General features: G+C 47.8%; 1 protein-coding gene across 3 annotated transcripts in view; it reads right to left on the reverse strand.

The window, feature by feature from the left end:
- Window positions 1-12,873, reverse strand: part of DAGLB (diacylglycerol lipase beta) — a 29,725-nt gene extending 16,852 nt beyond the window's left edge. For 2 of the 3 annotated variants that reach the window (XM_072943353.1, XM_031676801.2), the window contains exons 1-6: window positions 12,694-12,873; window positions 10,438-10,589; window positions 4,037-4,208; window positions 2,722-2,980; window positions 1,119-1,241; window positions 230-357 (exon numbers count right to left, since the gene is read on the reverse strand). In XM_072943353.1, the coding sequence (XP_072799454.1) occupies window positions 230-357; window positions 1,119-1,241; window positions 2,722-2,980; window positions 4,037-4,208; window positions 10,438-10,589; window positions 12,694-12,788 (929 nt within the window). In that variant the 5' untranslated portion in view covers window positions 12,789-12,873. Of the gene's footprint in view, window positions 1-229; window positions 358-1,118; window positions 1,242-2,721; window positions 2,981-4,036; window positions 4,209-10,437; window positions 10,590-12,091; window positions 12,654-12,693 lie in introns of those variants that run through there. The other variant, XM_072943354.1, reaches the window with a different exon arrangement.
- Between the last annotated feature and the right edge of the window lie 3,898 nt (window positions 12,874-16,771).

Raw genomic sequence — 16,771 nt, forward strand, 5'->3', positions numbered from 1 at the left:
GATGTATATATAGATGACACGGCACATGTGACAAAAAACGAGTCACACTGGTGACTCCGGATAAAGGATATACGGGGGTTCTGAGTACCGCTCCTGCAGTTTTGAATAATTCAAAATAGGAAGTTTTTTTTAAAAAAGGAAAACGTGATTATTTTTAGAAAATAAAGTACAGACACCAGAGCAAGCGCCATCTGGAGGGAATAGGGAGGCCCAGACGGCGCCCACCTACCAGTCACCACCGACCCTGCACAGCCCTGTGAACGGGTTTCTGTAAACGTAGAGAGGCCAGCCGTAGGCGGCAGCAGCAAACTGCATGTAGTGATGGCAGTTTTCTAATTCTGCGTCCAGATCAGCTTCCTGCAAGGGAAGGAAAAAGCTCTCTGTTTAGGAGACCCGCCACGGGGAAGATCAACCCACTGTGACCTTAAACCTGAACTCAAACTCCTGATTCTTTCCTTTCTTTCTTCACTGAATAGACCTCTCAGAGGACCTCCATTATGAAAACTGGTCCTTAAATACAGACAGACCCCTCGTTCTAGAAACATGCAGAAGTTAGCAGCAAAAAACCCTCAGGACTCCTCCAGCTCCCGGTGAAATCAGCCGGTGACTGCCTGCTGGACGCACGTGAGGACCAGCCGTCTTCCACGCCACAAACGGGCCGCCAAGAACGCGGTGCTTAACGGGGTATGGAGACAGACTACAGGCTGTGTGCGATTCTCTCTCAAAAGCACAAACATCTGTGGCAGGAAAGCTATCACCCAGCCAAGTCAAACTGTTCCCCCGGCTCAGAGAAGAGAGCAGCACACTCTGGGAGAACCAGGTCGCACCCCAGGGGGAATTTTCCGTACGCAGACTCTACAACCAATTTCCCCAAAGACAATGCTTTGGAGAAAAAAAAAGCAATGGCTGGTGTGCTGGCCAGGAGCAGGCTCCCTCCACCTGACTCCAAGTGGTGAGGAGATGCCTTGCCCGACCGGCGACCAACCACAACTAACAAAGCCGAGCTCAGACCCCAACCAGCCGCTCTGCCACTGCTGCTGTTGCCGTTTCTGTTTTGTTTTAATTTACAAATGGGTGTAAATGTCAAAACCGTGCCCCCAGCAGAACCATGGGCTTACCTGGGAGGGCCCTGGGGGATGGCTGATCACCTGGTCAGGCCCCTGGCTGTTCCCGATATTGTCCTGTTGCTGATGGAGGAGGGCGAGGCCCGCAGCAATGTCGCTGGGCACCAGGTCTGTGTCCTGGAGGGGAACCATGGCCCTTTAGCACACAGCTCACAGGGGAGGCCCACAGGCCCCAAGCCCAGCTCCACAGAGATCACGCACGCGCCCACACACACGTGCGCACACACACAGTTACATATAAAGAGGTGTTTTTAAAAATATTTCCCTTTCAGGACTTGTACATGTGAGCTTCGTGTTTCTTCCTATCCTGCCCTCAGACAAATCCTCTCGCGAATAGGAACAACTTATTGGTCTCTATTCTCACATTTCACTTCACGTGACTCAGCTATTTTTAATCGGTTTCACCCCTTTTGTAAGCGGGGGAGCAAGTGGGTGCACTCACCGCCTCGGCGGTCAGGTCTGGTCTAGCCCAGGTGTACGCTCGCACTGCCCCAGACACCGAGGGGCTTTGCTGCAACGAGTCCACGGCAGAGGTTTCTTAGACTGGACTTCCACTCTCTGGCAGAGCAAGCCTCACAAAGGACCTCAAATGAGGAAAGTGACAGAGTGGGTCTCCAGAGCCTGACTTGACCCTTGTCCTTCAGAAGGGACATGGAGCAGGCAGGAATCCTCAACACCCCTGGCACATCGGTCCACAAGAAAGGACCTGGCCGCTAGAGCCATCGGTTCTGCCCACAACGCAGGTTAGGACATCCCCTAAGAATAGCCAGATTCTCTTCCTCCTCCTTCTAAAATCTTAAGACTAGGCTGAAGCACTCCTTTAACATAGTTTAGGGGGACCTGCTTCTCTAGCCGCTACATGGAGGTGCTTCTGCCGCCTGGTGCTGGCTGCAGAGCCCGCCCGGGCGGGGCAGGCCTGGACAGCCCAGAGAGGCGAGAAAAAGACCAGCGGGCATGCAGGGTGTTAAGAGAACTCTCTCAAGCTTGGTCACAATACTGAACATAACAGCTGTTTATCAGAGAACACTGTAAGACCACATTAGATGTGAAAGAAAAACAAATGTTTCCAAATCACTGAAGAAAATGCTCTAGAAAGATGGTAGCTTTCTGCGTTGCAATAACCCTAAAAAGTGAAGAACTTATCATTTCTACCATGCCACGAAACAGTGAGAAATCAGGGTGTGGTTACTACTGTGGATGTGTGACACTGCCTGGACCTGGCACTGCCGAGTACCAGCTGGATGCAGGACGTATAAAAGAACAGCTGGCAAACCGGTCCCTGAATGTACAGGCTCCACCAGGCAGTTCCTTAAACACCAGTGTGAAACCCTGACAGTGTGACACGCAGACATCAGCACAAGGACGCGCCGGCCAGAGCCCTGCGCTCGTGCTCCCTAAGGGACACAGGCACTCCACGCACCCCAGGGAGCACCCCCAGCCCCGCCACACAGACACACGTACACACAGATCACAAGTTCTCAAGAGCTGTTTTGTGTGAGCGGGGCGTTGGTTCCAAAGGCAGAGCAGAGGGCTCATCGTGACACAGGCAGCATTTACTCAAGCAGGGGAGAGGCCAAGGCGGACCCCGCCGGCTTACTGAAAAGTAGGCTGAGAAAAGCTCTGCCGAACTCGAAAAAGCGGCCCGAGCGTGGTCGTCGTTCCCCGCGCAGCAGCACAGGACCTTGACTCTGGTCTCCCACACGCCCGTGGCTGCCGCCTTGAGGCCACTCGGTAGCTGGCTGGACTCGAGACTGTCCCGGTGGCCAGGACCAGCTGAGGGATACGGAGGCGTCTTGCCCCCCAGGGGGTCGAAGACGATGACGATGGTGACCACTGTGGAGGCGATGATGACCCAGCTGCGAGACAGGGGAAGGTGAGGCCGGTGACCGCGGGCCCCACAGCCCGAGCCAGAGGCCCCTCCTCTGGGTCAGTCCCGCATCTGTACAGCTGGGGCTCTGCTAACCAAGGAAGACGGGGACCCCAAAACCCAGCTAACCTGAGCAACTTGTTTCTTCTAGAAAGTTCCTTAGGAGCCCACAGCTAACCTGGGCCCTACAAAGATCAGAGCCCTGGCAGGAGAGACCACAAAAGACAGACTAGGCTGCAGCAGAGCCGGCCGGGCACCAGGCCCCGCCCACGACCTGGGCCTGCCCCCAGCGCCCCAGACTCCTCGCAGGGAAGCCACGAGAAGCCGAGAGAAGCCTGCCACGCTGCGGGACAGGGACACTCTGGCAGGTCTTTCACTCACACGTCTCAACACTGCTAGACCGCCCACGACGCGCATGGCGCCAGCAGGTGGGAGCGCGCGCCCTGGAAGAGGGCCCCGGGAGGGGCGCCACGGCCCCTGCGCTGAGACTCAGGATGGGCACCGGCGGCAGGAGGCTCTGTTTCCCTATTTCTGGCACAAGGGGATGTGACTGGAAAAGGCCAAAACCTTATTCTAGCGGATTATTCTCTGTAGCAATTCCAGACACTGTATTTCTTCTCATCCTACTTTTAATTTTGCCCTTGTTTTTGGTCCTCAGGTTTTTTTCCTCCTTCTCGTAAGAGAAGGGAGAGCGAGGGTCCAGCTCAGTATTAGAGCGCGTGCTTAGCGTGCACAAGGTCCTGGGTTCAAGCCCCAGCACCTCCATTGAAAAAAAAGAGAGAGAGACACAGCAGGGAGCAAATGCAGAAAAATGAGAACCGGTGAGAAAGAAAACTGCATCAATAGACACAACAGAAGACGGGCTTCTCCTCAAAGATACACAAGCCCCTCTCCATTTTTATGATTTACTCCAAAAGACCCAATTTCTAACTACTTTAGGAAGCTTGCACGACACTGGGCCACCTGCAGTTACTCAGGGAAGTATTAGTTTACCTCCACGTCGAGTGCATGTTGACAAGAAACTGAAGGAGACGGAAGCCCTCACCTGACCACGACGGTGGCGATGATGCCATTCACAACTGCCTGGTCGCACTGCACACCATCTGCGATCCAAGCGGCCCCCAGAGATGCCCACACCAGCTCCGGCAGGAAGAGCGCCAGGCGGACGTAAAGCAGCTTCGACATAGACTTCCGTGGTCCAGGATTACAAATGGTTCCTGCAGCGCAGAGAGTATTCAAACTGGTCAGCGGCCTGCACGGCAGGGGGGGAGGGGTCCTCCTTTCGACAGAAATGCAGCTGTCACAGCACATCTGCACCGTGTGACACCTGCCATCTGACTTCTACTTGTAATTGGGAATCAACCCCTAGGTTTGACAGGAAACATGACAAAAAGCCTCAGATTCATTTCTTAGACTGACCAGGGTTTTAAAAACACTCCTGGGTTCTAACTAGAGTAACCGTAAACTCATCGTCCATATTGGAACCCTCTTGAAAGCAAAAGGAGGTGCTATTAATAATTATGCTGGGACAATCAACATACAGCAGAGAGTCCCAGGCATCAGACTCACAGTCACCCAGTCCTCACAGCTGGGCAAACAGGCTCCGCCGTGCATTCCAGACCCCACCCGGAGCGCCCGCTCCTCTTCAGTGCTCACAAAGACGGCGACACGGTCACCATCCCGTTTTACAAACGAGGAGACTGAGGCTCAGAGAGCTCAGTAACTAATTTCTAAAACATCACCCAGGTCTGCAGGACTCAGGCCCCCATGGGCCTCACTTTTGGGAAATGAACAACTCTGACGTGGGAGACCACTTGAAGAAGCCTGCCATTTCGACGTGATGTTTAAAACTGTGTTTGTAAGACAAATCCAAGTATCCATAGAGGCCTGCCTGCTTTCCTTCTTGATGTAAAGCATCAACTCTCTCCCTTTGGGAAAAAGTTGATAAACACCAATTTAAGCAACATAAAAATGCCACACGATTAAAACAAAAACAATGATTGAAAAATATCTGAGAGGTAAAAAAATAACTTGGTAAGGAAATAGCTTTCAAATTCCAAAAATCACCTGCCGTTAGAATGAATTATTTAAAGTCACATTTTAAAACATGAGACGTTTTCCGGCCTCATTCTTGGCACAAAGACAAAACGCTCTAAGGTTACTGAAACGGCACTCTTCCTCCTCCTGTGGGACAAGGAGTCCAGGCGTGCCAAAAATCTGTAAAAGCCCCGCATGTGGAGCTTGGTATTGCCTAACGACAGCCAGGCGCGGAGGGAAGCAGGGAGCAGCTACTCACAGGCCGCTGCCCGAGGCCTGGACTCCACCGCAGCGCGACAGGAGAGGAACCTTATCGGTAAACACACAATAGGAGACGAAGTTTCTCTCATGGGTGAACTAGTGCCTCTCCATGCTTATGATTTACTCAAAAAGGTCCCATTTCTAACTATCTTTGAGTGAATTTTAGACAAGAAACTGAAAAAGACCCCCGCCGGGACACTGCAGGAATGAAGCGACTATGGAGATAAGGAAGCGGGAAGGGAGTTCTTTGTTAAGGTTCCAAAAAGAAGTGAGGCACCGAAAAAGTCTCCTTTACACAGTTATGCCTGCCTAGGAAAACGTTTTTATTTTATTTAGAAATGTATTCTCTCCTTGAGGTGAAGACCTGGCTGCGGGGGCACATGGGTGGCGAAGTCAATGCTCTGTGATTACCCAGCCCGGGCGCACCCCGACCAGGGGTCCTCCGCGCGCGGCCCTGGGAAGGGGCCCCCCAGGCCTGTGTCAGGCAGAGCCCTTTAGGCGAGCGCATCAAGGGAAGGCCTACGTCACAGGGCCTGGGGACTCGACACCTTAAGCCACTGCAGCAGCCTTCCCCGGTGAGCTGAGCTCCAGACCCAAACTCAGAGGAGACGCAAGACGTCCCAGAATCCAAGCCAAACACGGCAAAGGGCAGACCTTGGACGCCGAAGGTGTTCTGTCAAAACGCGCTAGTCTTGAGGGTGGATCCTCCCCAATTAAACCTCCCACACGGTACAAACAGCAGGATTTCCTCAGGGAGGTTCTCAAGTCAAAACTAGAAACCACCACAGCAACATCAAGGTTCCACAGTGATGACCAAGAAAGAGAGGCGAGCACACAAGCATCAGGTCTGGATAAAGACGTCTGAGTTCTCTTTGCTCCAGGCGCACCCCTGCAAAACTTGCACTTCTTTCAGAGAGAGGTATCAGCCCAGCGCTCAATAAACAGCGTCTCAAATGACAGACTGATCACTGGGGTGACTTACAAAAGGGGCAATGGAAGTTACCCCTGTACCAGTAATAAAGTTTATCAATGCGTTAAGAGCTATTAAAAGACATGCCTAAAGTTTACAATTTGTTTAAAAAAAAACAACTCTGATTTTGTGCAGGTAATGAATGTAAGGGGTAAAAAGGTCAAATAGTTCAAGCAGGTATAAAGTAAATGTTAAGCCTTCCTCCTGCTGCTGAACTCGTCTTTCAGACGCCTTCCCTCAAAGTAAACTAGTCACTCATGTAGCCCCCAGAGTCTGGACGTAAACAGAACAGGTACGTATATCCCTTGAGAAAAAGGGAGGGAACTACATACAGTGTTCTGAACCTCAGTATACTGGACATCACTCCTTATCCATCCACAAAGCACTTCTCATTCTTTTTAACAGGTGCACAGCAGACCATCAGATGAATGAGTGACACTTAAACAGAGCTGGGGCCTCTGACAGGCACCGAGTTTGTTCCCATCTGTTGCACCTAAAATGACACTGCCATGAACTTCAAGCATTCTGCGTACGTGCAAATATTAAGGGAAACAGCTGATTGCTACACACACACACAACCAGTTGGGCCTCCAAGAGATTCAACCAATTTACATCCCCACCAACAGAATGAGCTGCCTGTTTCTTCACAGCAGAAGGGAAGTTCTGGGGAAGGCCCTCCTGGCTCCTCTAGGAAAGATCCAGCAGCAGTCCCACAACTGGACAGCCTCACCACCCCGAGGTATAACCTAGGGGAATCACCCCATTGTAACTGAGGCCGAACATTTCTTCTTTTTTTTCCCTTTTCTTTTCTTTTTTTTTTTTTTTTTTTGCTGTTGGTGGGGAAGAGTAGGGAGGGAGGTAATTAGGTTTATCTATCTATTTATTTTAGAGGAAGTACTGGGGATCGAACCCAGGACCTCATGTAAGCTAAGCATGCACTCCACAGCTTGAGCTATACCCTCCCCCGAACATTTCTTCATATATGTAAAAATCTTTTGCATTTATTTTACTGTTCATGATCTTTGCTCATTTTTCTACTGACTCTTGGTTTGTTTCTTATTTATTGTAGAAGCCCTTCTATTTTAAGGAGACTGGCTGGCTCTGAGTCTCTTCTGATACAGTATGTTTTCCCATGTCTTTTTTTTAAACTTTCTTTACTGTATACTTCACTGAAATGTATGTAATATTTAAAATAAGGCATATGATGTTAATCATTTATAACAAGCTGGCAATTAAATTAACATTTTTTTCATAAAGTACTGTTTTCAGTTTAGCCATGATGTCTTCAGCTACAAGTGTCAGAAAATCTAACTCAAACCGGTTTGAAAACAAGAAGGACCTGTACTGACTCAAGGGACTGGAAATGCAGGGCCAGGAGGGGCACCAGGGCCCCTCTGCTTCTCACAGCCCTGCCCTCCATGTTCAGCTCCTTCTGGGCTGAGCCTCAGCAGGAACTCAGTCAGCGGTTCACGCCCAGCATCATCCAGAGGGAAGACAAGATGCTACTTCTGGCTCTTCCCTAGAGGAGCCAGGAAGGACTTCCCGAATTCCAGTGGTCCAAATCAGGCCACATGTCCACTCCTGAACCAACCGGCGTCACACGAGGAACACTCCTGAGCTGGGCAGAGGCCTGGCTTTTCTACCACACTCGCTTGTATGTGCAGAGTGAGGACACATGTAGCCCCCCGACTGTGGGAACAAAGGAACGAGCCTTGGGCCGGAATCGTAAACAAGTTCTAAAAAGCGGCAGACTCAGATGTGAGAAGGCTGGTTAGCCAATGACGGGTAAGGTCCCCAAAGGGGGCGACCTAAGACAGGCACAGCGCCTGTGTCCAAGAAGAATGTCGTTAAGCAGCTGTTTCTCACACATTCTGCCCTGATAAGCTGTAAGGCTCGCTGGTGCCAACACGAACATGATTTACCAAAACATAAAGGGTCTTCTGACCTTGAGCCAGACACTGCCTATTAACCATTTCCCTTATCATTCTTCTTTGCTATATAAGACTATGTAACTTAATAAAGCTTTAGAGTAGCCATCACCTCTCTCCGCATACGGTGTGTATGTGTACAAAATAGCGCAACACCAACAGACACGTGCTGAATAAAACTGGTTCTGCCTGGAGGAGGCTGCTGGATGAACAACCCACCGGGAACACCCCGCACAACTGGGAGATGTTTGCCAGGGTCTGACGTGCGATGTGTGATGTCTCAGGCACTGGGCTGATGCCTGGGAGGAGGAGCCTGCTTGATTATGGCCATCCACACACCACAGGGGTTGACTGTGCCCTACTGACCCACCACAGCAGTGTGACTGTCCCCTATTCACCCATTACATGGGTGTGAACATGCCCTGATACCACCAAAAATATCTGAAGAAAAACATTTAAGGGGAAAAAAAAGCTTATATACTTAACTGTTTCAAATGTGAACCCACTATTTTAGTTGCAAACCTGGTGTAATAAACAGAATGTGACGTGCACAGAAAGGGCAAATAAATCAGATGACGCTGTACCTGAAGTGACAGCAACCTAAACATTTCATCTTTCAGGAATTCTGATTTCACTAAAAACTTCAGTGCTAAAGCCACATGGTACATATTTCAGCCCCTTCCTCCCCTTCAGCATCAGGACCAATGACAATCCAGACCTGGGGACCCGCACAGACCGCAGAACTGGGACCCTCTCTGACACAGACCCCAGGCATTCATGTTTTCGGAGGTAAACTGAAATACACAGCTCTATTTTCTACACATTACTTTGCCACTAACATTTCTGTCCGTATTTCTCCACACAAACTGCCATCTTTTAAGTTTCAGTCTATCAGTCTGGACTGTCAAGATCTTGACTCTGTCACCCAGTGTAGTGCTCCTCCTTCCCAGCTTCCTCGTCATCATCACCTACATGCTGGAAGCAGGCCTCCTCCATCCCGACTCAAGCAGTGATAAAGAGCTGAAACAGGCTGGATGGCAGCCGCCATGCAGCCCCACCTTTGACTGGATGAGTTTTTATTTACTAATGCATTTCTTTGTGAGCCACCAGAGTGCTCAGCTCATCGCACAAACCACACTAATGGACAGGGAAGTTCTCCATTTTCAGATATTCTCAGCTAAGTGACTGTCTGCAGAAAATGGTATCATATAGAAAAAAATCATCATTAAGAAGAAATGTGAAAACGAATATATGTATATATATGCATGACTGGGATATTATGCTGTACCCCAGAAACTGACATACTGTAAATGACAGTACTTCAATTAAAAAAATAATAAAAAAAGAATGTAACCCTTACAACTCATTCACAAAAGGACAAATAACCCAATTTAAAATTCGGCAAAGGATCTGAATAGACATTTCTCTAAAAGTGACACACAAAAGGCCACTGGGCACATGAAAAGATGCTCAGTATCATTAGTCATCATGCAAATGCAAATCAAAACCAGAAGAAGACACTATTTCACATCCATTGGAATGGCTATGATCAAAAAATCAGATAATAAGCATCAGTGAGGACGTGGAGACACTGGAACCCTTATAAACTCCTGGTGGGAAAGGAGAATGGTGCAGCTCCTTGGAAAACAGGTGAAGTCAAACCTCAAGTCACCATATGATCTAGCAGTTCCACTGTGAACTGGAGTGGAAAACGTGGGGCTATACAAAACCACATATGTGAATGCTCACAGCAGCAGTACCTGTAACTGCCAAAAAGTGGAAACAACCCAGACGCCCACCAACTGATAGCAGATAAGCAGAATGTGGTCTATCCACCCAGTGCAGTATTATTCAGCCATAAAAAGGAATGAAGTACTGATATGGACTCTAACACGGGTGAACCTTGAAAACGTTATCCCACGTTTAAGAAGCAAGACCAAAAGGCCACCTCGTGGATGATTCCACCTGGCTGACGTCCAAAAGAGGCAAATCTAAAGACAGAAAGAAGAGCAGTGGACGCCGAGGGCTGAGGGAGGCGGGGAAAAATGAGAAGTAACTTACTAACGAGGACAAGATTTCTGTCTGGGGTGGTGAAATGTTTCTAAAATCCATTGCGGGGAGGGTGGCGCAACTGTACAGAAAATCACTGAACTGTGTGCTTTAAATAGGGAAACCGTATGCTGTGTGGGTTATAGCTCAATAAAGCTGTTAACGAAGAACAGGCGTCAGATAGGAAGGACCACTGTCTACCTTTCATGCTGACACACACGATGGCTGAGACGGTGCATATAATCACTGCCAGGAGAACCATGAGGACGATCAGGTAACTGCTGAGCAGGACTCCGCCAGCACAGTCCAGCTTCCCTCTGTGCAGGAGGTACAGGCTCAGAATGCCGATCCACCTGCCGAGAAACAGCGATGGTCAGGGATGGAAGCCAAGGAGCTGCTCTGTCAAACATGATGGAAAAAAATAAGCGGAGCTAATTTTGGGGGGGGGTGGGTATGGGAGGAGGTAATTAGGTTTATTTTTATTTTTTAAGCGGAGGTACTGGGGATTGAACCCAGGACCTCGTGCATGTTAAGCACGCCCTCTACCATTGAACTATACCCTCCGAACTATACCCTCCCCAGTTGTTCAAAGTGAAGTAAGCCAGAAAGAGAAGGAAAAATCCCATATGATATCACTTATGTGTGGAATCTAAAAAAAAAGAAGACAAACAAACTTATTTATAAAACAGAAACAGACTCACAGACATAGAAAACAAACTTATGGTTACCAGAGGGAGGAAGAAGTTGGGAAGGGATACATTGGGAGTCTGCGATTTGCAGATATGAACCACTATATATACAACAGATAAGCAAAAAGTATAGCACAGGGAACTATTTTCAATATCTTGTAGCAACCTATTATGAAAAAAGAATATGAAAACGAATATATGTGTGTGTATCTATGACTGAAACATTATGCTGTACACTAGAAATTGATACCACATTGTAAACTGATTAGACTTCAGTAAAAAAAAAAAATAAAAAAGGAGTTAATACTTTCCAAAACAATATGAGGCTCACTTTAGAATTTCATTTTCATCAACAAAAGATTTAGTCCATCAACTAAAGAGTACGGCTTTTTTTTTTAACTTTTAATGAGCTTTATACTTCATACACTTACATCACTGCTCTTAGTCTATGCCTGCTGTCACACATTTAAAGTCATAAGCAAGCAAATATAATGTGAACTGCCCGAAAACAGCCCCACCATGACTCTGAGATACAGAACTGGTAAACCAACAGAGTAGATGCTTGTTTAGCTGTCAACCAGAGAAGTTTTACTTCTGTGGCTTAACAAGTTGATAAACACACATGGTACTCTGCTGGGCGTTGTACAAAAACAAGGGGGTGGGAAGCCAGTTACACAAAGATGTTCCACAGTGCACACAGATAAACGTGAAAGGACAAGTACTGAGGACTTATAAATATATTCTGTAATTCAGTGCAAAACAATGAAAGGCAGCACCAAACAATGCAACATGAGAGTGACTCGTCACTAGAGTTATTTCAGAGGTGCGCAGAGCAAATGCAGCAAGAATGTGGTACTAAGGATTCAAGGCCATAAGGGGAATTGGACTAGATAACTTTTTACATTTTTGTCACTTTTGTGATATTATGATCCTGTGTCTAGAAATAATAGCAGGAAATGACCTCAGAAAGGCTTGGCTCTGACAACTGTGAAACTACTGAGAAGCAGCTCATTTGTTGATAGTTCCTTCCCCTCAAGAATCCTTAAAAAAAATGGTATTATTCCCTGCTCGGCCCCTCTGGGGACAGAGTTCAGGCTCTCAATTCCACTTCCCACGGTTGCCACGCTGTGAAAGACAAAAGCGTAAATGCCAGCCCTGGTGCTCACCAGGGAATTTGGCCACAACCAGTTAAAGAACCGCACAGAAGGGCTATTATCGGCAGTCTATCATTTGGCAGGTACAAGATGCTGTGCGTTTCCAGGCAGACCGCTGAAGTGATGCAGGTGGCAGCTCCAGGCTCCAGGAAGGAGATCTTGACGCCATGGCTTGTGGGCAGCAGTGCAGTCCTGGTGGCTCCTGGTCCAGGTCCCGGCGCCAAACGCTGGGGGCCCCGTGCCCCTCAGCTCAGACGTCCGGGTAGTGGGCCCACCTGTGTGACCACGGGCACGGCCCCTCAACTCTGGGCCTCAGGGTGCCGACTGTAAAGTGGGGAGAGGAACCGCACCGACCTCCTCGGGCGTTGGAGGTGGCTGGCGAGCTCGGAGGACGCAGGGCAGGCTCCAGGCCCCGCACTGGCTGGCGACGCAGTCACTGACCTCGGTGCGCTCCCGTCTCGGTGCGCTCCCTCCTCGGCCGCGCTCCCTCCTCGGCCGCGCTCCCTCCTCGGCCGCGCTCCTTCCTCGGCCCCGCTCCCTCCTCGGCCGCGCTCCCTCCTCGGCGCAGCTCCCCCCTCCGCCCCGGCCGCCCGCCCGCAGAGCCCGCGCCTCACCACAGCACTCGCAGGAACAGCTCGAAGATCCCCGGGAAGACCAAGTCGTCGCTGGCGATGGCCCAGCGCCGGCCGAACAGCACCATCCCCGGCATGACGAAGACCCCACCGCCAAGCCTGGAACCAGCCGGCCAGACTGGCCCTTGTGGCCCCTGGGAGCTCCAAGCCCTCGGGTCTCCGCCTCCAGACAGAGACACTGCGCAGGCGCAGGCGCACTGATCACCACGCGGCCGCTGCGCCTGCGCAGACGCGCTGAACCGAAAGATGCTGGCGGACTTCTCAGGGTCTTCGCACGTGTGGTATCTATTCTACTATTTTCATTTTATATATAAGGACTCTTCTTGACGGAGGGGTTAGCCAGGCCAGAAACCCCCGGTAGTTCATGGCGGCTCTGGGGCCACCCAGGTCTCTGGGACTGCAAGCCTGTGACGAAGTTGTCCCCGCCGCCCCGCCTCGGTCAGCAGGGCTGCATTAGGACACTTCCCAGGTTCTGGCCTGAAGCCACACTCAGCTTGGGGCTGGGGAGTAGGGAATAGCCTGATCTACAGTCTTTCCTACCAAACAGGCCTTTGCTTAGTGCCATGCTTCTGACCACTTCTCAGCCCCTCCACTCCCCTCCACCCGGTCCGAGCCCCGTTTATCCCATGCCAGGCCTCCCCCATTCTGCCCTGCCTCCCCCTCTACTGTGCGTTCCCCCTATAGCAGCTGGGATGACTTTGCTGAACCCCCAGACCAGGCCCATCAGCTTAGTCTTGCAAGGCTGCACTTCGTGTATAAAATAGACCCCATCCCCTTGCAGGATCCTGTCTCTGGTTGTCACACAACACAGGTATGTAAATATGTGGTTATCTGCTCCCTGGGTTAAGCTACTACTTTCTCCCTTCTCGTCACTGCTTGTCGCCTTATTTTCTCCCCTGATATACATCAAGCTTACTCTTGCCCCAGAGATTTTACAATTTCCGTTTCCTCTGCCAGGGATTGTCCTCACGCCGGTATTTCCACATCATTCTCTCACTTCATTCAGGCCTCAGGTCAAGTTTAACCGCCTTAAGAGCCTTCCTTGGCCACTTGACCTAAGAGAGCCCACCCATCAGATCCCAGTCCCATGCCAGCTTTCGTTTTCTTCATAGCACTTAATCAATGCCTGACATTATTTCATGTGTTTATTACCTCTTCTCCCACCTAGAGCGTGTAAGTCGCATGAACTTGGGAAGCTTGTCCGTCTTGTTCACCTCAACGCACACAATAGAGCACATTGTAGGCCCTTACTAAATACTTGAAGAATGAACGAACTCATTAAATGTCAAAACTTTTCAAGTTTGAAGCGTTTTCTAAAGGGCAGAATTTGAGTTAAAAATAATAAATTGTATTGATGGTTGTGAAAATGATAGAGAATTGTAAGTAGGGAAGTTATGAGGATTTTATAGAAAAGAGAACCATTCAATCATTCATAAAATAAATATTTATGGGTCATTTGTGCGACTAGAAATGACTTAATCAGAGAGGTCCGGGAAGATGTCCCTGAAGAAGATACTAAAATGAGATCTGGAGAGAGAGTAGGAATTAAGGTGAAAGGGGGTGACTCAGAAGTTAGAAGGTTGTGCCTGGGATCACATATATTCTTAAATGTAAGTTTCTTTTTGAAAACAGGATAAGGCTTAGCAATAAGATAATGCTTCCAGTAAACTTGTTAGTAAAAAAGATACTGTGAACTTAATGTTACAAATGATAACAAACCATAAAACTATGTAATTTCAAAGAGGTGGTATATAAATTTTTTAAAGATAAATGTATTTTGTATAGTTCTAATCACTGCAAGTATATTCTACCATTTCCATGTAACATTATTCCATTGGTTGAATTAGACCTATTTTAAAACTGTATTATGCCATTATTTGGGTATGTCATACAAAGCAAATGTGTCCCCTTATTTTAGACACAGATTCTTTTTCAATTTTCTGCTGTGAAAAATAGCTATTTTTAAAAAGGACTTCATCCATTTTCAAGTTTATTTCTGACACATAGAGAAATGGAGAAATCAGTTTTCATACTGTAAGGAATGAACTAAAAAGCGTCCCTTTCTGTGTCTAAGTTTTCAGTTTATAAAAATGGACATTATTTCCTCCTAGAGAATGAATAAGTTGATTAGTTTTTAAAAAACTATTTTAAGTAGTTTTTAAAATATCAATTTAAAATAACTATTTTTGTTACTTCCAAAATGAAACATCCAAGTCAAAGCATAGCTCTTGAAAGGGTGAATGACCTATAATGACTTTTAAATGATGAAAAACTTCAGATACAGAGATGTCTATAACTGAAGACCCACCATCCAGATTTAACAAGGGGTCACATCCTGCCGTATTTGCTCCATCTTGAATTTTGGGGGAAAAAAGATCCTTGATATTCCCCTCTGCTTGTTCTTTCAGGTTAATTTCACTATTTGCAAATAATAGTAGATATTCTTCAGAGATTTCTCAGCATCTAATTTTATCTTCATATTAACTTGGAGAAGCTGATCTTTATTCTTTGTTTTTCCAAACTGATTCATATCTTCCTTTCTCCCTTTAGGACTTGATCTTCTTTGATTTGAGCAAATCCTTCTGTTCTGAGTAAGATTAGTATCTTTGCACTCATTGTTTCTGCTGTTGTCTATGTCACAAGTGGGTAGGGGCTTTAGCCAGGTGATCTTTCAGTCAGTTGGACAGTTGTTTCTCCAAGCACTCTTAAAGTCCTGAGATTTTTCAGTTCTCAGAACTTGGAACAAATCACTTTCTTAGTTCCAGGGCACATGTTTTCCTATTACAGAACTAGAAATCTTTTTTTTTTTTTTTTGGTAACCTGTATATTTTGACAATTACTTTTTTTTAATTTAAAAAAATGTTTTTGGGGGGATGTAATTAGGTTTATTTATTTATTGTAATAGAGGTACTGGGGGTTGAATCCAGGACCTTGTGCATGCTAAGCACACTTTCTACCAAGCTGTAACTTTCCCCCTAGAACTAGAAATCTTATGAATAAATAGGTTCTATATTTCCATTCTGTTTTGGTAATGGAGTCAAGTGTAGTGTAACGTTTGCTTGAAGACTCACTTCGTAAGTGCCCAAGTCCAAACTAGGTCAGAAATCTGGAGTATTATGTTCCAGTAGTATAAGAAATATCTTTGTCATTGTTTAAAAGGATTAGTGCTATATCATGCCACAAGTAGCTTCTAAACTGCAGGGATACGAGAGGGAATTGTTTCAGAACTGGAGGAGAAACACCCCTAGCACCTGCATAATACTCCACTCCAAAGGCTAAGCCAGATCAGCTTGGTGGGGAGAGGACAGCACAGGTTCCTTGGAAAGTCTACATCCAGCCACTAGAGGGCGAAGCACACGGAGAAAAACCCACGTGAGCCCCAGTCCAACCAGCCTTCATTAGCTCTCACTCAGATGCGTGGTTTTGTAAGGTTCTTGGGGGTCTGTTTCTAGAGGCATTCTCTCCCAACAAGGGCAAAACTACCAATGTCATCACGTGGGCCAGAGGAACTCCAGCCAGAACGGGTTCTGGCCAGCTTTCAAGGCTGCTGTCCCAAGCTAAGCACAAAGGGAGGGGGAAGAGGGTGCCCAAGGCGCTGAGCACCTTCTGTGCACCAAGCTGCACCTCCCAAATCCTGTGGTGGGAGTCCCTGCTCATCACAGAGCGGGAGCAAGGCTCACACTAAACTCATGGTCAGAGCTACAGTGTGGGGAGCCAAGACCCCTAACACAAGTCTGTCCCACAAACCACTTAAGATTTCTACTGAAATAGAATCTTTGCTTGACCTTTCCAGGAAATTGTTTAACCTGCTGGCATCTTCAGAAAGGCTGGGCTGGATCTTCCCCAGCAAGGCCTTCTAGCTGCCACTTTGTTTCCTTCACCCATTTCTCTTTGGCCAGACTGTGAGGAAGCAGTAAATGTTCTTCAAATTCTGTAACTGATCCGGACGAAGAATGGATTGGTGTCTGTAAGCAAGTCAACAGCCAGTAGCTTTTCGCAGTTTTTTAGTGGGCAAATTTGTTCACTTTGCTTTATTTCTCTTTATGCTTACATTCAAAAA

The sequence above is a fragment of the Vicugna pacos genome, chromosome 18, assembly GCF_048564905.1.
Source record: "Vicugna pacos chromosome 18, VicPac4, whole genome shotgun sequence".
In the NCBI taxonomy this organism is placed as follows: domain Eukaryota; kingdom Metazoa; phylum Chordata; class Mammalia; order Artiodactyla; family Camelidae; genus Vicugna; species Vicugna pacos.